Here is a 20,888-nt window from a genome sequence, read left to right on the forward strand (position 1 = left end):
CAAGTATTCCTTCCATTTGAGCCACTTGAGTAGCTGGGACTATAGGTGCATGCCACCACACCTGGCTAATTTTTTGTAGTCAGGACTACAGGTGCATGCCACCGCCACGCCTGGCTAATTAAAAAAAATTTTTTGTACAGGTGGGGTCTCACTCTCACTATGTTGTCCAGACTGTAATAACTTTCCTATTGGAGTATAATACAGAAATGACCAAATCGTAAGTGTACTGTTTAGAGAATTATAGTTAGCCTGGGCAACATAGCAAAATGCTGTCTCTACAAAAATACAAAAATACAAAAATTAGGCCAGGCGCGGTGGCTCATGCCTGTAATCCCAGCACTTTGGGAGGCCGAGGCGGGCGGATCATGAGGTCAGGAGATTGAGACCATCCTGGCTAGCACAGTGAAGCCCTGTCTCTACTAAAACTACAAAAAATTAACCGGGCATGGTGGTGGGTGCCTGTAGTCCCAGCTGCTCGGGAGGCTGAGGCAGGAGAATGGCGTAAACCCAGGAGGCGGAGCTTGCAATGAGCCGAGATTGCACCACTGCACTCCAGCCTGGGCGACAGAGAAGACTCCATCTCAAAAAAATAAAAAAATTGTGTGTGTGTGTGTGTGTGTGTGTGTGTGTGTATATATATAATTAGTCAATTAGTCTGGAGTGGTGGTTTGCATCTGTCGCCCCAGCTACTCAGGAGGCTGAGGTGGGAGGACTGCTTGATCCCAGGGCGTTTGAGGCTGCAGTGACCTATGATCACATCACTGTACTCCAGTCTGGGCAACAGAGCAATATTTGTCTCTAAAAAAAAAAAAAATTATAGTTGTTTATGTGTTAATTTTGGGTTTTTGACCAGCCATGAATATTCCCAGATATACTATTTCCCCAGTCATTATTTCACAATGTCTACCAAGTTAAAATGAAGAACTTTGTCAGGTACTCTGCAAAGGAGGGATGGGCAGAGGGAATATTTCACAAACTTGGGCCAGGGGCCTAAAACATCTCTGGTCTAAGGAAGAGAAGCCTATAAGGATCTTTAATACTTTACCTTTAACACTCTGGGTAGGTGCTGGTGGATGTGCCCTGTACCACAGACCGCCACTCCCTTCATGAGGAGGAAAACAACATCTTTAAGCGGTCAAGGAAGAAGGAGCGACAGATATTGCCTGTGCTGCAAATGCAGCTTCTTGCGTGAGTGACAGATTTTTAAACTCAGGACTTTGTGCCTGAGTGCTCTGGGAGTCTGGTCACCTGGGAGACTGGGGGACTGGAAGCTCTTACCAAGACCATAACCCACACAGGAATCTTATGGCTGGAGATCTGCCTAGAGGAGACAGAAATCATGGGATCATCTCTGGAACATGGAAACCCTATCTGAATTAGCTGGGTGTGGCGATGCACACCTGTAGTCCCAGCTACTCAGGGGGCTGAGGGAGGAGAATCACTTGAACCTAGGAGGTGGAGGCTGCAGTGAGCTGAGATTGCACTACTGCACTCCAGCCTGGGTAACAGAGCAAGACTCTGTCAAAAAACAAAAACAAAAACAACCCTATCTCGTAGGACATATATACTAGAGTGGGCTGCACAGATTCACTCATGCTATTTCATCCTCAGTACCAGTGAGTAGCACATGTTTGAAAAATAACTACTAGGGTAAGGACTCATTCCATAGCCAGCATAGCAATTTGGTCCATCAACAGAGCTCAGGGGGCCCTTGTAAGGAGACTTCCTAGTGAAGAGCTCATGGAGTAAGGTTGGGTTGCTATCTGCCTTGAGAATGGCTTTTCAGGCAGTGTCATTGGGGAAGGGACTTGAGAGGCGGTCTAACCAGCTACCCATCCCATAGTACCTTCCCTTATCCATGTTTGCAACTCCTTATGTTGCTCTTCTACTGCTGGGAAGCTCACTAGTCACTGCTTCTGTCTCTTTCTGGTTTCAGGGCTGGACTCCTTGCCACCAAACCAGGAGGCCACGTTGTCTATTCCACCTGCTCACTCTCACACTTACAGAACGAGTATGTGGTGCAAGGTGCCATTGAGCTCCTGGCCAATCAATACAGTATCCAGGTGCAGGTGGAAGATCTGACTCATTTCCGAAGGCTTTTCATGGACACATTCTGTTTCTTCTCATCCTGCCAGGTTGGGGAGCTGGTAATACCAAACCTCATGGCCAATTTTGGCCCTATGTACTTCTGCAAAATGCATAGGCTGACATAGCATCACCCAATCCCTGAAGCTAGAAGACAAAGGGTATACTCTGTTGGAGGCACCAGAAATTGGAAACTGGGACCAGTGGCAGAGATACACTCTGGGTCCTGTCTCCAACCTGTTCATGTCTTTCTGCAGTTTTTGGCAGTAAGAAGTAGAAGATTTTCTGTCCTGTTGTCCAATTGTGGAACATCAGCAGGTTTCTAACTCACTCATTACCCCCTGCCCCATATCCAGGCCTGTACCAAAGTTCACTGCCCCCTTAGGGGCTTAGAAGGAGAAGCCAGTGAGCAGGCTTACACTAAGTTGTAAACATAGGAAGAAGCATTTGGCCAATAAAGTTGTTGAAGCTCTATAGACCTGGAGCTACAGTTGGGGACTTCATGTCAGTGCACATGCCATTAGTTCCACTTGTACCAGCCAGTTACTGAGCCCCTGTCATCCTTGAAGTGAGTTCCACCTGATCAGTCTTGAGCAGCCAGTAGGCTCAATTAAGCCCGCCTGGGTTTTCCATATGGCCCATGATCTAATTTAAGGAACAAGTAACTAAAAATACTAAGCCAATGCAAAATAATCTGCTTACCTACTCACATTGGAAAAGCCCTTTGAGCTGAATAATTCTGACCATTCCTGCTGTCAACAATACTGCTGCCCAAATGTGGCTTAGGAGGCTGCTTCTGCTACAAAACCATCATACTCTTGTGTGTGCCTTGTTCTTTGTTCATTCTTCTAGCAAGTATTCCCAGACCTCGTGTATGACAGGTAGCTAGGGAGCTCTTGGAGATGTAGCAGTTGGGATTGTGGGAGATTACTGGGCTTCCTCATCCTTTGGAATGGTAACTCTCCTTTTGCTTTCTGAACACCTAGGAATCTCCTGATGTTTCGTTTTGTTGTATTCCAGACTTTCTGTTGTTTCTAGTCTGCAGCTGAACTCTGGTACCTTTTCTTTGGCCCACCCCCTAATCCCTAACTCTTCCCTCAGCATCACAGGGCTTCACTGCACACACTGTGTTCAGGGCAAGATTTCATCATTTACTGACTGCATACTCGATATGTTGTTTTTGTAACTTTTGCCAAAAGAAAGTAACCTTTAGTGGCAGGGATATAAAAAATTGCTCAGGGTCACTTGCAGATATTTTCTTTTTAAACTTTTTTTTTTTTTTTTTTCTGGAAAACTGGTCATGTGCAGAAAAGGGTATGTAACTTTAGAATACCCGAAGGCTTCTTGGCTCTTCCGCTTTCCTTATTCCTCCTCTTCCTGCCACTCTTTTTGTCCCTTCTGCCTTTCCTGCTCATCCTTATTTGGGTATTAGAGGTGTCAGTTGAGGAGGGACTTTAACTGAGGTTAAGCCTTCTTTTGGGATTTGCATTGTAATTGAGGACCCTGGAAGATCTCTGAGACTCAAAATCAGGTGAAGCTAGAAGATGGAGCTTCAAGGGGCATGGTTAGTGCTCTGAGTAGGACCCTAACCAGGCTCCGTGCGTGGCATATGGTCCCTGCATGCTGTTCACTCTGTATAGTACTTAGTATTTGCTGAGGCTAAAAGGCCTCAGGTGCCTGGGCTTCTGCCCTTGGACTCCTGGATATCCAACCTGGTGCTAATTGAATGCTAAGCAGTGGTAATTCAAAATGAGAGGGTCCCCTGCCTCTAGAGTCATGATCTAATTGGGGACAGACAGACCTAGATAAGAAAAGCAGAGAACTACTTTGGAAAACAGTTTATCTGCTGTAATTGAACATTCAGCTACCCTATAACCCAGTTAATCCAATACTGGGGATAAATCCTAGAGAAACTCATACATGTACACCAGGAGACATGTACAAGAATATTCATAGCAGCCCTATTCACAAAAGCAAAAGCCTAGAAATAACCCAGATGCCCATGAGCAAGAGAGTGGACAAGTAAATTAGAATATTCACATAATAGAATATTATACAATTGTCAAATGAACTATAATGATACTTAACCATATGGATGAATCTGAGCAATAAAATAATTAAGTGAAAAAAGTTTAATCCCAGAAGAGTAAATGTAGCATGATGCCCTTTCTGAATGAAAGGTTTTTTTCTTTTCTGTGGAGTTATTCTTTACATACAATATAGTTCATACATTTTAAATATATTGTTTAATAAATATTGATAATTGTATATAATAGTATAGTCACCATCACCATCAAGATGTAGAAAGTAGGCTAGGCACAGTGGCTCATGCCTGTAATCTCAACACTTTGGAAGGCCGAGGTGGGAAGATCACTTGAGCCCAGGAATTCTAGATCAGCTTGGACAATATAGCGAGACCTGGTCTCTACCAAAAAAAAAAAAGTAGGCTGGGCACAGTGGCTCACACTTGTAATCCCAGCACTTTGGGAGGCCAAGGCGGGTGGATCACAAGGTCAGGAGATCAAGACCATCCTGGCTAACATGGTGAAACCCCGTCTGTACTAAAAAATACAAAAAATTAGCCGGGCGTGGTGGTGGGAGCCTGTAGTCCCAGCTTCTTGGAAGGCTGAGGCAGAAGAATAGTGTGAACCTGGGAACCAGAGCTTGCAGTGAGCCGAGATTGCGCCACAGCACTCCAACCTGGGTGACAGAGCAAGACTCTGTCTCAAAAAAAAAAAAAAAAGTAGCTGGATGTGCTGGCATGTGCATGTGGTCCCAGCTACTTAGGAGGCTGAGGCAGGAGGATCACTTGAGCACAGGAGTTTGAGGCTGCAGTGAGCAGCCTGGGCAAGAGAGTGAGACTCCGTCTTGTGCCCTTGCACTCCAGCCAGGGTGACAGAGTGAGACTCTGTCTCAAAAAAAAAAAAAAGATAAGGGCATTGGGATTTATAATGTGCTGTTTATAATGTGCTGTTTAAAGTCTGAAGCTCGGCCAGGTGCTGTGGCTCATGCCTGTAATCCCAACACTTTGGAAGGCTGAGGCAGGTGGATCACCTGAGGTCAGGAGGAGTTCAAGACTAGCCTGGCCAACATGGTGAAACCCCATCTCTACAAAAATACAAGAAGCATGATGGCAGGTGCTTGTAATCTCAGCTACCCACTAGGCTGGGGAGGGAGAATTGCTTGAACCTGGGAGGCGGAGGTTTCAGTGAGCCAAGATAGCGCCATTGCACTCCAGCCTGGGCTACAGAGAGACTCCATTTCAAAAATAATAAAGTCTGAAGCTCCACTGATTACTCCTTTTATTGATTATTTGCAGCTGGTCTAACCAGTTACATATGTCTGGCTTAATTACATGGCCAGAGCAACATAAAAGCCCTGCTGAGAACTTCTGATTTGAGCTCTCCCAAAACCAGGATGGATTCCTCACATAGATCATGATGATTCAATCCAAAGGCACTTTGCAGTGCAGTACACATATGCATAAGGGCCATGGGGAGCTTGTATTTGGGAAGTTCTGAGATTCCTGATGTTTACCTACCCAGTCTTTCTCTTGCTGCCCTGTGTCCTTTGCCTTTAAATAAAAATCTTACGTGATTATGCTCTGTGAAGCCTGGATAATCCTTTCAAATATTTGGTCTGGGAAAATTTTTGCATATATGCATGGAATCATACAATATGTAGTCTTTGGTGTTTGACTTCTTTGACTTAGTATAATGTTTTTGAGATTCACTTTGTTGTGAGTATTAATGTTTTGTTCCTTTTTATTGCTGAATTGTATTCCATGGTGCAGACATACCACCATTTTGTGTATCTCTTCACCAGTTGATGGACATTTGAGTTGCTTCCAGTTTTGGGCTATTATTAATAATGCTGCTAAGACCTTTTGGGCATATAATTTTGTAAGTACATGTTTTCTTTTCTTTTTTTAATTTTTTGATATGGCGTCTCACTCTCTTGCCCAGGCTGGAGTGCAATGGTGCAATGTCGGCTCACTGCAACCCCTGCCTCCCAGGTTCAAGCGATTCTTCTGCTGCAGCTTCCTGAGTAGCTGGGATTACAGGCACCCGCCACCATGCCTGGCTAATTTTTTTGTATTTTTAGTAGAAATGGGGTTTTGCCATGTTGGCCAGGCTGGTCTCGAACTCCTGACCTCAGATGATCCACCCGCTTCAGCCTCCCAAAGCTAGGATTACAGGTATGAACCACCGTGCCCAGCCCATGTTTTCGTCTAGTAAATACTTAGGGGAAGAATTGCTAGGTTATATGGTAAATGTATGTTTAACTTTATAAGGTACCATCATACTGTTTTCCAAAGTGGATCTACCATTTTGCATTGCCATCAGCAATGTATGAGAGGTCCAGTTGCTCCACATCTTTGCTAACACTTAGGATTATCAACCTTACACTTTATTCTACTGGGCCAGGTGGGGTGGCTCATGTCTGTAATCCCAGTACTTTGGGAGGCCAAGGTGGGTGGATCACTTAAGGTCAGGAGTTCAAGCCCAGCCTGGCCAACATGGTGAAACCCCGTCTGTACTAAAAATGCAAAAATTAGCCAGGTATAGTGGCACCTGCCTGTGATTCCAGCTACTTGAGAGACTAAGGCACAAGAATCGCTTGCACCCAGGAGGTAGAGGTTGCAGTGAGCTGGGATTGCACCACTGTACTCCAGCCTGGGCAACAGAGGGAGACTCTGTCTCAAAAATAAATAATAAGTAACTTTATTCTAGTGGATGTGTCTTGATACCTCATTGTGGTCCTAATTTGCATTTCTCTAATGACTAGTGGTGCTATAAAATTAAATACAACTAAGAATTTATTTATTTATTTATTTTTTATTTATTTTTTTTTTTTTGAGACGGAGTCTCCCTCTGCCGCCCAGGCTGGAGTGCAGTGGCCGGATCTCAGCTCACTGCAAGCTCCGCCTCCCGGGTTCACGCCATTCTCCTGCCTCAGCCTCCCGAGTAGCTGGGACTACAGGCGCCCGCCACCTCGCCCGGCTAGTTTTTTGTATTTTTTAGTAGAGACGGGGTTTCACCGTGTTAGCCAGGATGGTCTCGATCTCCTGACCTTGTGATCCGCCCGTCTCGGCCTCCCAAAGTGCTGGGATTACAGGCTTGAGCCACCGCGCCCGGCACAACTAAGAATTTAAAAACGTAAAAAGAACATGTATGCAGTAAAGCCATGTAAGAAGGAAAGAATGGTTATCACTATGGGGGAAAGAATGGTTCTCACTATGGGATTCAGTATAATGGTTCTTACAGATAGGGGGATAGGATGGGGCTGGAGGGAACATAAAGTTAGATTATTGTTAGGGCTCTCGCTTTTATATTTGGTGCTTATTGCATTATTAAAAGCAGCTAAGTTAATAAAAAGTTATGTATAAAAATATTCATGACGAAGTGATAAAAGTATGTTATAAACAAAGATTATGATTAATTCAATTTTGTACACCTGAGGTATCCCTAAAAAAAGAGAAGGGGTTGGCTGGGCATGGTGGCTCATGCCTGTAATCCCAGTACTTTGGGAGGCCAAGGCAGGTGGATCAGCTGAGGTCAGGAGTTTGTGACCAGGCTGACCAACATGGCAAAACCCCTTCTCTAATAAAAATACAAAAAAAAAAAAAAAAAAAAAAAAAAAAAAAAAGAAGCGGGTAGAGAACCAAGCCCACAGAGAATAATAATGCAAAATATGGCTTAATGTAGAAGGGATCACATTGAGAGACCTGGAAGCTTAGCAGTATTGCCTCAGTCTTGTTCATGAGCTCCTCTTTCCTTGTGACTTGCAACAGTTCAACCATAGCAGAGGGTCAGGTATTGGGGCACTATGGGTCAATATAGATTGATAGCTTGGAGCTATGGTTTTCACGTTTTAGGAGTCACAGATCTGTTTGAGAGACTGGTAAAAGCTTTGGTCATTCTCAGAAGAACAAAGATAGAAAACACCATAGCATTTTACATAAGATTTCAGGGGCTTGGGTACTTCCTAAGGCCCATCTGTAAACCCCAAGTTAAGAACCTTTGGATTAGAAGATCTCAAATTTGAGGGTCTTTAGTGAAGGCAAGGGGGTCAAGCAGAGACCCCCAGTAACAAATCACTACTCTCACCCCTGCCAATCTGCCCTTCTTCCCATCTGCATTCTTCATCTTCAAACTTACCACCACCCTTTGCCCTGCTGCCCATGCCAGAAACTGCAGCCATCCTTGACGCTGTGACAGTAATCACTACTGTATATCAATGTACCTGAGCTAGGCCCATGTGAAAAAAGCATTGTTTTATTTACATCATTGTTTCCTACTTTCACAGAAACCCTAGGATATGCTCTTTTTTGTTGTTGCCTATTTATTATAAAACTTTGAAAGAATTATTTGTTAATTTGAACATTTTCATCCATTTTGTGGCTTTTCTTTGCACTATTTTTATGGTGTGTTTTTATTGCAGGACAGGCAAGCCTCAAAACTGGGGCTTAGCCTGGGAGAAAGCCAGGAAATAATTCAAGGGCAAGCTAGTGGTGTTAGACAGCAATCTTTTATTGAACAATACTGCTCCTTGCAGAGTAAGGCTAACTTATAGGCAGCAAATCCAGAGTCAGCTGATACACTCTTTTTAGTCCCATTTTATAGAGAAGGAAACAAGCTTAGATTGCTTAAGTAACTCAAAAAGTTACAGTCTGAAATTTCTTTTTCCTTTTTTTTAAGACAGGGTCTGGCTCTCACCAGGGTGGAGTGCCATGGCATGATCTTGGCTCACTGTAACCTCCGCCTCCCAGGCTCAAGTGATCCTCCTGCCTCAGCCTCCTGTGTAGCTGGGACTACAGGCACGTGCCACCGCGCCTGGCTAAGTTTTGTATTTTTAGTAGAGATGGGGTTTCGCCATGTTGCCCAGGCTAGTCTTGAATTCTTGAGCTCAAGTGATCTGCCTGCCTTGGCATCCTAAAGTGCTAGGATTACAGGCATGAGCCACTGCGCCCAGCCGCAATCTGAAATTTCTTTCTTGAAATGTTGCTTATATTTCTCCCCTTCCTAGCATTCCTGCCTTAGGTAGGGCCTTATCATTTCTCACTGATCAATGGCAGTATCCTCAAAACTCATTTCTATTACTCTAATCAGCCCTAAATTTTTCCATTCTTCCCCATCCTCTCATGCCACCCCTTATCTATTGTGTGATCGTTGATCACAATAATCCTCCCATTCTGTCCCAGTACAATGTGACTTTGCTACTTCTATCAGTAAGAGATGGAGTCTGTTTCCCCACCTCTTGAATCTGGGCCAGTCTTATGATTTGTTTTGACCAATAAAGTCTGGTGGAAGGGATGCTGTGCAACTTCTGCGTGTAGGCCTCAAGAAACCTTGCAACTTCCATGCTCATTTTGGAGCTCTTCTGCTGCTCTGTGAAGAAGCCTGGACCAACCTGCTGGAGACACGTGCTGGAAGCTGTCTTAGACCTCCCAAGCTCAGTTAAACAGTTAGGTGACCCAAACATCATGAGTGACCCCAGCCAAGACCAGCCTAAATCACTGACCCCCAGAATTGTGAACAAATAAAGTAGTGGTTGTTTTAAGCCAGTAAGTTTTGGAAATGGTTAAGTAAATTTAAATAAAATTTTAACATATGTCATTTGTGTTAATAAGTAACACAAATCTGAGTGTCATTCATCTGCTTATAATTCTTTGTTCTTTAGGCTGGGCATGGTGGCTTATGCCTGTAATCCCAGCACTTTTGGAGGCCGAGGCCACCAGGGTCGCTTGAGGCCAGAAGTTTGAGACCAGCCTGAGCAACATAGCGAGAACCCGTTTTTACAGAAAGATCCTTTGTTCTCTCTGCATTGCCAACAGGATCAAGTCCAGACTCTTGCCCTGATCCCTGGTTGTTGATGCTGTTTCATCTGTGTCTCTGTCATGCCCTGCTCCTCCCCTTTCATACAAATTCTTTGTCTATCCATGCATAACATAAGCCAATGCTTCTGTGTCAGGACAAATTGTCTCCTCTACCTAAATGCCTTTTCCCTTGTGCTTTCTTGCTAGCTCAGATTTCCACCCCTCTGGAAGCTTTCTCTAATCCTTCTAACGCTGAGTTGATCCTCTTCTGTGCTCCCCAACGCTCTCTATAATACAATGAATATAGCACTTTCCATGGCCACTTTTTCTTCTTTACCCATCCCCAAACTAGGAATTGTTAGGGACAGTAAGCTGGTATTTATTTTTGCATCCCTAACCCCCAAATACCAACATGCTTAGTACCTATTTGGTAGTTAATATACATTTGAGTACCTCCTATGTGCTAAGCTTAATTGTAGATACTAGAGTGAGTGGTGAACACAGCAGAAAAAAGTCCTTGTTCTCATGGGATGTGCAATCTAGTGGGCAAGATAGACAAGTAATTACAAGTAAATTATAAGCAATTACAATTAGTTATAAGTAAATTATGAGTGAGCCAAGTACTGAGAGAAGTGTAATGTGCATATACCTGAGGGACCTATCCTTGCCTGGAGGAAGAGATGTTTAAACAGAGCTGAAGATAAAGAGGAGTTAAATCAGTGAGGCAGAGGAGGATGTTGGGAGTGCTCTAGCAGAGGGAACAGTTCGTGTGAATGTGAAGTCGGGAAAGAGGATATTCTAGATTCTGAAAGAGGTCCAGTATCCTGCAGTGTAGGGAGAGAGGAATGGTTGTGAAACACAAGGCTGGAGAAGCAGGCGGAAGCCAACCTACAACAGGGCCTTCTGGGCCACTTGAAGGAATAGGTATTCTATCCTGAGTCACTGGAAGCCATTGTGGGAGTTTTAAGCTGGAAAACGATCTGATCAGATTTCATGGGCCCCCCAGTGGGAATATGATTATCAGAATTTACTGAATGAGGAAGTTCAATAGCTGACTGTACAGAAATTGCTTCTGAAAGTCGGTCCTGTCCTTAAGCTTACTCAACCTTATCTCTCTGAGTAAATGGGAACTCTTGAGCTCCAACCCGTTTAGACCATATTTTGAGGTGACACTTTAGGAGGTGTACTGGCTGAAGAGGGTGACCAGGAAGGAGAGAAAACTGAAAGTCTCGTTCTGGGGAGAACTGGGAGAATTGGGAGTATTTCACCAGGAGAAAGACAGACTTAAGGAAGAGAGATGCTGTCTCCAACTAGGACTGTTCTGAGGCAGGGGAAGCAGATGTGTTTTGAGTATCCCCAGGGGCAGAGCTGGGACCAGTAGAAAGAAGTTGTAGTGAGCCAGATTGTAGGTTAGCCTACGAAACCTTTCAATGAGTGTTTTCTGAATTATGGCTCACAACCATGATTCATTAGCGGTCATGAAGTCAATTTGTGGGTATGGTACGCCTTAGAACTTCTCACAAATACCTAGTTACTTCTTCTCTTGGACACGTGGTAGGCTTGCCTTCCCCACTCCCTCTGCAGGTAGGCATAGTCACGTGACTTGCTTTAGCCAATGAAATGTGCACAGAGGTGGTGTCTTTTTTTTTTTAGATTCATTTCACTTTTTTTATGAACAAACACAATCTCAGTATAACTAGCTTCAGAGTTGATATTAATAGAAATTATTCCAAAATTATTCTTAAGTCACAAATAACTACTATGCCACGTAAAAAGGGAGAAATCCCACCTAATCAAAGAAAAGTTATCCTATGTATGTTTCCATGGGAATGAGTTTAAGCATTCTCAAATTTTTTCTGGCCAGTCATCCACCACTTCTCCAATGGATTCATTCAGTCTCTTGGAGAACCGTGTAGACTAATGATAGCATCTGGGACACATAGACAGATCAACTTCATGGTGGACATTGTTATTATAAAAAATACTCAGGTCTTGAGAATTCCTGTGCTGAAGGATCCCAAAATGCTTTATAAAAAGCATTAGTCATGCCTCAAAACTGCCCTTTGAGGTAGGTCAGTATTATTGTCCCCATTTTACCAGAAGAAAACTGAGGCATATTAGAGTTAAGTGACTTGTCCAGGGTCACATAGCAAGTCAGTGGCACAGTGGTAGGAGAGGCTCTGTCCTTAACCACCAGCATAACATTGCCACCTAGATTTTTTTTGTTTTTTTGAGACAAAATTTTCTTCTGTTGCCCAGGCTGGAGTGCAGTGGTCCGATCTTGGCTCACTGCCTCCCAGGTTCAAGCAATTATCCTGCCTCAGCATTTCAAGTAGCTGGGATTACAGTCGCCTGCCACCACGCCTGGCTAATTTTTTTTTTTTTTTTTTTTTGAGACAGAGTCTTGCTCTGTCGCCCAGGCTGAAGTGCTGTGGTACAATCTCGGCGCACTGCAAGTTCTGGTTCCCGGGTTCACACCATTCTCCTGCCTCAGCCTCCCAAGAAGCTGGGACTACAGGCGCTCGCCACCACGCCCGGCATGCAGTGTTCACTGCATGTTCATGGTGCGAGGAATAAGGTGGTGTAGGACCCAGTGCTTGCTCTGAGGAGAGTCCAGACAGACACAGGAACAGATGATTCAATACTGTATGATAAATCCTTGCACCAGGGAACACAGGCAGCTTTGAGAGCATAGAGAAGTGGCCCTGATCCAGATAAGGGAATTCTGGGAAGTCTTCCCAGAGAAAAGCATACTTCTGAGACAGGAAGGTCAAGTAAACCAAGACACAACGATGAAATATGTGCAAGGCAAAAAACGAAAAAGAAAAAAAATCAACTATAATCTTCTTTTTTTTGAGATAGAGTTTCACTCTTGTCGCCCAGGCTGGGGTGCAGTGGCGTAATCTCAGCTCACTGCAACCTCCACTTCCCGAGTTCAAGAAATTCTTGTGCCTCAGCCTCCTGAGTAGCTGGGATTACAGGCACGTGAAACCATGCCCGGCTACTTTTTGTATTTTTAGATGAGATGGGTTTCACCATGTTGGCCAGGCTGGTCTCAAACTCCTGACCTGAAGTGATCCACCCGCCTTGGCCTCCCAAAGTATTGAGATTACAGGTGTGAGCCACTGCACCCAACTAGAGCTCTTTAAATAATAATAGACTTACCTTGGGATTTGATTTGCATACAACCTACCAAGAATATATTCTCTGTGAAATACGACATAAATGTGTGATAATGACCTAAGATTGCTTCTCAAGATGAGAGATGTGCTTTTCTGCACGTCTGGTTTTCAAAAACTGGTTTGCCACCCACGAGATGTTTTCTCCCACACCAACTTGGATAGAAGAGCTTATGGCAGACAAGCTGACTCAACACTCAGACTGATGTCACCAGATCAAAGTGAAAAATATATGTCGCTCTCATGATCCAAATAAAAATGTTTTCCTAATAAAATTGCCATTGCTGTGAATCAGTTTTAGTCACATTTTTATTTTATTTAATGATATAGTCCTTGCTACATGTCAGGCACTGTTCTAAGCACTTCCCTAACATTAAGTCATTTAATTCCCATGGCAACCAATGGGGTGGTACAACATCCCCATTTTATAGATGAGGAAATTCAGGTACTGAATGGTAAAGAAACTAACCACACAGTTTCAAATACATTATAGGAGGGAGACAGCATGTATTTCATGTGTATCCAAAGAAGGCATGAGTGAAAACAGGTTAAGGAAAACAGATTGAAGGTGAGGTATGGCTGGTGGGTTTCCAAGTTAATGATTGGGAACCTTTAATAATGATTCCACAGTCTAGTCGTAGGTGTCCTTGTTACCAAGGCAGCAGGATTTTTTAAAAAAATTTTTATTTTTAAAAATAGAGACAGGGAGGCCGGGCGCGGTGGCTCAAGCCTGTAATCCCAGCACTTTGGGAGGCCGAGACGGGCGGATCACAAGGTCAGGAGATCGAGACCATCCTGGCTAACCCGGTGAAACCCCGTCTCTACTAAAAAATACAAAAAACTAGCCGGGCGAGGTGGCGGGCGCCTGTAGTCCCAGCTACTCGGGAGGCTGAGGCAGGAGAATGGCGTGAACCCGGGAGGCGGAGCTTGCAGTGAGCTGAGATCCGGCCACTGCACTCCAGCCTGGGCGGCAGAGCGAGACTCTGTCTCAAAAAAAAAAAAAAAAAAAAAAAAAAGAGACAGGGTCTCCCTATGTTGCCCAGACTGGTCTCAAACTCCTGGGCTCAGTGGATCCTCCTGCCTCGACCTCCCAAAGTGCTAGGATTACAGGTGTGAGCCACCATGCCTGGCCATAGCAAAGATTTTTTTTTTTTTTTTTTTTTTGAGATGGAGTTTCTCTCTGTTCAGGCCGGAATTCAGTGGTGCAATCTTGGCTCACCACAACCTCTGCCTCCCTGGTTCAAGGGATCCTCCTGCCTCAACCTCCTGAGTAGCTGGGACTATAGGTGTGTGTCACCACACCCAGCTAATTTTTGCATTTTTAGTAGAGACGGGGTTTCATCATGTTGAACAGGCTGGTCTTGAACTCCAGACCTCAAGTGATCCTCCCGCCTTGACCTCCCAAAATGTTGGGATTACAGGCATGAACCACTGCGCCTGGCCAAGGGATTTTGAGTCTTGAAGATCCAGGTTTGATTCACAGTTGGGCCCTCCACTGACTGTGTAGCACTGAGCAAGTGACTGGTTGTCTGTAAGACCTCGGTTACTTATCTGGGCAATGAGGATCAGGAGGTGTATCAGTTAACTATTGCTTTGTAATGAACCAATCCTCAAAGTGGTGGTTTAAACAACCATTTATTATTCTCTGAGTCTATGGTTTGGCGGGTGTTTCTGCTGACCTAAGTTGGCTTGGCAAGACTCACTCATGTATCTGCAGTCAGGTGGCTCTGCTCATCTTGGCTGTCTCACTGTGTAACGGCCTGACCAAGGGCAAATGGGCTAAGCAGGCTTTGGCTTTTCTCCACATGATTTCTAGTCCTCCAGCAGGCTAGCTTGGGCTTTTTCTCATGGCAGTGGCAGGGTTCCAGGAGAGAGAAACAAAACAGTTCTCTTACAGCCTGGGCTAAGAAGTAGCACAAAATTCCTTCCACTACTTTCCATTAGTTAAAGTAAATCACAAAGATTGCATGGGTAGGGAAATAGACTCTACTCCTGGGGAGAGGAGTTACAAAATCACTTTGCAGAAAGCACAGATACAAGGGGTCCTGGATTATTGGGGTCATTTATGTTATCAACTTAGCACAGGAGATAAACTCTCCCCAAACTCAGAGGAGGGTGTAGGGGTTGGTAGGGGGCCCAGATATCTGCATTCAAAGTCCTGACAGTGCTTTGTAAATTGTCAGCACCCCAGGCAGTGCTTCTGAGTGTGGAATCCTCTCTCCTATGTGGGGCTGTGAGTTTCTGCCTTAGTCCAGTCATGTGGCAATATCAAAATACTTGAGAAGGGCCGGGTGCAGTGGCTCACACCTGTAATCCCAGCACTTTTGGAGGCCGAGGTGGGCAGTTCACGAGGTCAAGAGATCTAGACCATCCTGGTCAACGTGGTGAAACCCCGTCTCTACTAAAAATACGGAAATTAGCTGGGTGTGGTGGCGTGCGCCCATAGTACCAGCTACTCGGGAGGCTGAGGCAGGAGAATTGCTTGAACTTGGGAGGCAGAGGTTGCAGTGAGCTGAGATCGCATCACTGCACTCCAGCCTGGGCAACTGAGTGAGACTTTGTCTCAAAAATAAACAAAAAACAAACAAACATAAACAAACAAAAACAACTTGAGAATGGGTAATTTATAAAGAGTAGAACATTTATTTCTTACAGTTCTAGAGGCTGGGAGGTCTAAGGTCAAGGCACTGGCAGATTTGGTGTCTGGGGACAGCTTGCTCGTTGCTTTATAGATGGTGCCTTATGACTGAGTTGTCCCATGGCAGAACAGAAGGGGAAAGGGGCTGTGAACAGCTACCTCATACCTCTTTTATAAGGTCTTTAATCCTATTCATGAGGCCAGGGCCCGTTTGATCTAATCACCTCCCCAAAAAGCTCCACCTTCTAATACCATTACCTTGGTGATCAGGTTTCAGTAGGAATTTTGAGGGACACATACACTCAAATCATAGCAGTTCCTTAGAGCAGGACTGCATCCTCCCCTTTAGTAGGCCCCTGGGAAAGGCTCACAGAAGAGAAAGGAAATGGAGAAGCAGAGCATTTGCTGCTCCTACCCCTGGAACAAAGACAGACTTCACACCCTCTGGAATCTGAGAAGTTCCCTTCCCTTCTTCTCTCCCTTGGACAGCCCTGCCCCCACCTCAGAGGGCGCCAGGGAAGGTATTACCTGTCTTCCCACTCAACAGCTGAAGACATATAAGAATAACTTACCGTCACCAGGTGACTGCCGATGCTGGCAGGGAAACTTACCAGGGTCTGCTAGAGGGGCTGTGGGCAGCAGTAACTCTTCCATGAATGACCTGACGGCAGGTTATGGCTCACAGAATGAAGTGGTGTTACCTTCTGGAAAACACAGGTGGAACCCTGGAAACCCACGCCCATTGGATCTTTGAATCCACCTGCTCTTCTAGTCCATGACCTCAGCTTCCAGCTTGCCTCTCCCAACCCTCCTCCATATTGCCTTCCCAAAATACTGGTTGGATTGCATACATCTCTGCTTAAAATAAAGTGAGCTAGTATTTACTGAACACTTACAGTGGATGAGGTGCTGTTCCAAGCTCTTTGCTTGGATTAACTTGCTTAGTGTTCACAGCAATTCTGTGAGATTGTCACCAGTGTTATCCCCATTTTACAGATAAGGAAACTGAGGCACAAGAGGTTAAAGTGGCTTACTCCAGGTTACACAGTAAGTGGCAGAGTTAGGATTTGAACTCAGGCAGTCTGGTTCCTGAGGTTGCGATTCTCAAGCCATAAAACCCTTCTCTGTAGGCCTCTATTTTTCTAATAAGTAATAACAACAACAATAATAATAATGATTAACATGCATAGATTTTTTACTATGCATATGCTAGGCCCTGTTCTGGCTGTGTTACATGTATTAACTCATTTGATTTTTATAATAGTACTAGAGCATTTGCTGTGGGGGGGGGGGTACTATTATTACCATTATTTGACAGGTAAGGAAATGGGGACACAGAGAGTCACACAACAAGGATGGGTTACTAGCCAGCCCTACTCTAGAGCCAAGCTCTAAAATACTTGCTCTAAACCATATGCCATCTTTCTTCTCCCAAAGACTGTCCCCAACACAGTCCAAGGGCCCAGAATCCAAGGCCCTCTGGGTTATGCAGCATGATCTCTGCATTTCCACCAAAGCCTGTCTTGGTCTATGCACATCTTTTTTCTTCCCACTCAGGCCAGATTTTCAGTCTAGTGTTTGTTGAAGTTTCCCTAGCGCACAGCATATAGTAGCAGGGGTCAGTGGATGTCGGTTGAATTGAACCACTGGATGGCAGAAGGGTCTCTGGATCCTCTCTCACAGGAACAAAGTGGCCACTCACTGTGACTTGAACATTAGAATCAGTCCAGGACTTGGTGCACTGGCCTCCAAACCCACTCCTAACCCCTAGACCCTTTTTGTAAATTAAATCATATTTAATATGCCCCCAGGGAGCTTTCTGCTTAGAGAAGCCATCATTTCAGCAAACACGAGTGAATGCTTTGTAACTGGAGTCCCGAAAGTAGCAAATCTTGGCCCTACTCACAACACGTTACAAACTTGGTAATTAAGCCTCAGGAATGGCCAGTGTTTCTCTAGGGCTATATATTATTTTCCCTTTGGGAAGGAGAGAGGGTCTGGAAAAATGCTTCTTGTTTTGCAAAAGGAAGAACTGAGTTACCCAAAGTCACCCAACAAATGAAGGGTGAATTGAGGGCTAGAATCCCATTCTTTTACTCAGGAAATGGGGTGAGGTGACCTCATAAGAACCACTTCAGATTGCTGTTTCTATCATCAGCACCTGTCAGCTCTCTTTTTCTAGGGAAACTGAGGTCTAGGGACTTGAAACTTGTAAAGGGTCATCAGTGCTGAGTAGGAACAGAGGCCCTCCATCCTCACTGAAGACAGAAACACAAGGATTTGGGACCTTGCTTAACATACTCAGGAGCCTGACTCAAGGCCCTCAGGCTGGGATTCTTCCAGTAACAACCAAGTCTCTCCATAGGTGGGCCTTTCACTCTCATTCATAATCCTTTATGGAGGGCCTACTAAGTGCCAGGCAGTGTTGCTAACAATCCTGAAAGGCAGGTATCATAATTAGCCCCCTTAGATAAGTAAAGGCACAGATTCAGAGAGGTAAAAACAACCAGGATCCAAGACTGCAGCCCCTCCCCATGTTTCAGGAGACAGTGTTTCCTGGCACAAAGCACTTACCTGTGCCCCATCATACTTTAAGTAAACAAGTCAGGACAAATAGGGCCACAATGCAATGAAAAAAGCTACATGTCAACCCAAAGATACACATATTCTAAACTTTTACGACTCATTTCCAGGGGCAGTAATGATGGTGCTGATGGATGGGGAAGAGCTCTGGCTTCCGGCTTCCCAGTGGAATCCCCACCCACTCAGCCACCTGTGTAACCCACAAAAGTTACTTTATTTTTATTTTTTAAATACTTAATTTATAAATATCAGTTCTATGGGACACAAGTTATTTAATGCCATTTGTCTTCAGTTACCTCATCAGTAATATGAGCATAAAAATGCTTTTTTTTTGAGACACAGTCTCACTCTGTTGCCCAGGCTGGAGTGTAGTGGTGTGATCTCAGCTCACTGCAACCTCCCCCTCCCAGGTTTAAGCGATTCTCCTGCCTCAGCCTCCCAAGTAGCTGGGATTACAGGCACAAGCCACCACGCCCAGCTAATTTTTGTGTTTTTTGTAGAGACAGGGTTTCACCATGTTGGTCAGGCTGGTCTTGAACTCCTGACCTCAGGTGATCCGCCTGTCTTGGCCTACAAAAGTACTAGAATTACAGGTGTGAGCCACCGTGCTCAGCCAAAAATGCTTTTCTCATAAAGTTTTTGGGAGAACAACTGAGATAAAGCATGTAAAGTTCTGTGAGAGATGCCAGGACAGCAGTAGGGAGGCTGTGTGTGTGTGTCTGTGTCCATGTAATTCATTTCCCTTTGAAGGGGGCCAGGTACCCAGACTCCCCCATGGTCTGGCATTCCTTCTGCTTCTTGGATGTAAAATCCAGAAGTGCCCAGGACTTTTGCTTCTTGGAGGTAAAATCCAGAAGTGCCCAGGACTGGGACAGGGTGACCCTGGGGAGGCCAGTCTGCAGGAAGTGGCTGAGCCAAAGGACAAATAATGGGTGGATTGGGCTGTGACGAAGAGCCTGGGTGAGAGACCCGGGGTCCCGGGTTTGGGAAAAAGGAGGGGCGGGGGTGGATACCCCAGAGACTCTTCCTGTGTCTGTCCTGGGTTGGCACACCAGAAGCCCTGTGCTGGGGAGAGGCGGGCGCCCTGTGGTGCATGACCAGCCTCCTGGGTCTCCAGGAAAGATGCTGCTACAGGGTTTCTGGAGGTTAAAGAGGTCCGTGAACCCAATCTGTCGCTGCTCCCAGTCTTGTTGGCTGGTGTTATGAATAAAGTTCTGGTGCCACAAAATAAATAGCACTTGCATATAAAATTTTCTTTTTTTTTCTTCTCAGCAAGGCAATTTACTTCAGGTCAGGAGTACTGAATACCCATTGTGTCTTTTCCCCTCAATTACCCGGGAGGAACCATCTATCGTCCTGTCCTGAAGGGAGTTCCTCTTAGGTCTGGTCGGACCTTTGCATGGTAATTAATTAAGATTTAGATCCCCTGTTAGGAAACCTGCTGGGTTAAGAGAATTTTCAGTGGTTAATGTTAAATCATTTTTTTCTAACAGAATAGCCTCATACTTGAAGGTTCTAGAGTCAGTAAGCTATCTTTTTTTTTTTTTTTTTTCCTTTTGACTTAGGATAGTTCTGACCTGATGAGGTGTGCTCACACAGTGAGGTTTCCTCTGAAAGTTATTTTTCTACTTTCTTCTGTTAGCAAAGCAGTTGCTGCTACAGATTGAATGCATTTGGGCCATCTGCGGGTTACTGGGTTAAGGAGTTTTGATTAGGGAGGTTATAGGTTGTCAGTGGCCTCAGTGCTTTGGGGCTACACCCTTGTTTACACTGACAACAAGGTGGTATTGGAGTGTTATAGGGTCATGGAGAAGACTTTCAATTATCAATTATATGTCTTAAATTTACCCTGGCTTTTAAAGGAATAGGGTACACTGTTTTCTCTTTACTACTTCTCTCTCTCTCTCTCTCTCTCTGACTCTCTGTCTCTCTCTTTCTCTCTCTTACTCCCTCTGTCTCTCTCTCTCTGCCTCTCTCTCTCTCTCTTTGACTCTCTCTTTCTCTTCAACCTCCTCTCCCAGTTTCTCTTTCCCCTCTGCTGGTCTTTCCCTGCCTCTGCCAGCTGCTTATGCTGTTGTTCTCCCCTCTCCTTCCCCTTCCCCTAGGGAAGGGACCATCAGGAGTGGAGCTACTTTTTCTTCCCCTGAGAAGAAAGGAAAGGGGAGTTCTGAATATTTTTCTTACTACTGGAGGTTTGTGTGAGGTTTGACCCCCTGAAATTTGTGGAAGGCTCAACCCCTCAAACCAGGGGTGTCTTGCCTCACCTGCCCCAGAAGGCTGAACCCCTCATATCAGAGGGTGTCTTGCCTTGCTGCCCTGGAAGGCTCAACCCCTCAAACCAGGGGGTGTATTGTCTTGCTGCCCTGGAAGGTTGACCAAAAGAGGTCAACTACTTCTATCTCTCTCTTACTACTTCTATCCCTTCCCCCCTCTGAAGGTCCCTTGCATACTTCCCACTCATGTTGTCCTCTCTGGCTGCTCCCCCAAGGGAGAATTAGGTCCCTATTAGCAGTGGCATTCTGGTGTAAATCCCATGGCAGGATCCTTCCTAAGCCATATGAGGTAGCTACGGAACAGTGGAGAG

General features: G+C 45.0%; 1 protein-coding gene across 4 annotated transcripts in view; it reads left to right on the forward strand.

The window, feature by feature from the left end:
- Positions 1 to 20,888, forward strand: part of LOC126961331 (fatty-acid amide hydrolase 1) — a 61,789-nt gene that overhangs the window by 19,460 nt on the left and 21,441 nt on the right. For all 4 annotated transcript variants that reach the window (XR_007728276.1, XM_050801569.1, XM_050801577.1 and 1 more), the window contains exons 5-6: positions 1,064 to 1,188; positions 1,937 to 2,135. Coding sequence is in view for 3 of the 4 variants with exons in the window: in XM_050801569.1 (XP_050657526.1) it covers positions 1,064 to 1,188; positions 1,937 to 2,135 (324 nt within the window). In the remaining variant the exon portion in view is untranslated. The remainder of the gene's footprint in view (positions 1 to 1,063; positions 1,189 to 1,936; positions 2,136 to 20,888) is intronic.

The sequence above is a fragment of the Macaca thibetana genome, chromosome 1, assembly GCF_024542745.1.
Source record: "Macaca thibetana thibetana isolate TM-01 chromosome 1, ASM2454274v1, whole genome shotgun sequence".
NCBI classification, from domain to species: Eukaryota; Metazoa; Chordata; class Mammalia; order Primates; family Cercopithecidae; genus Macaca; species Macaca thibetana.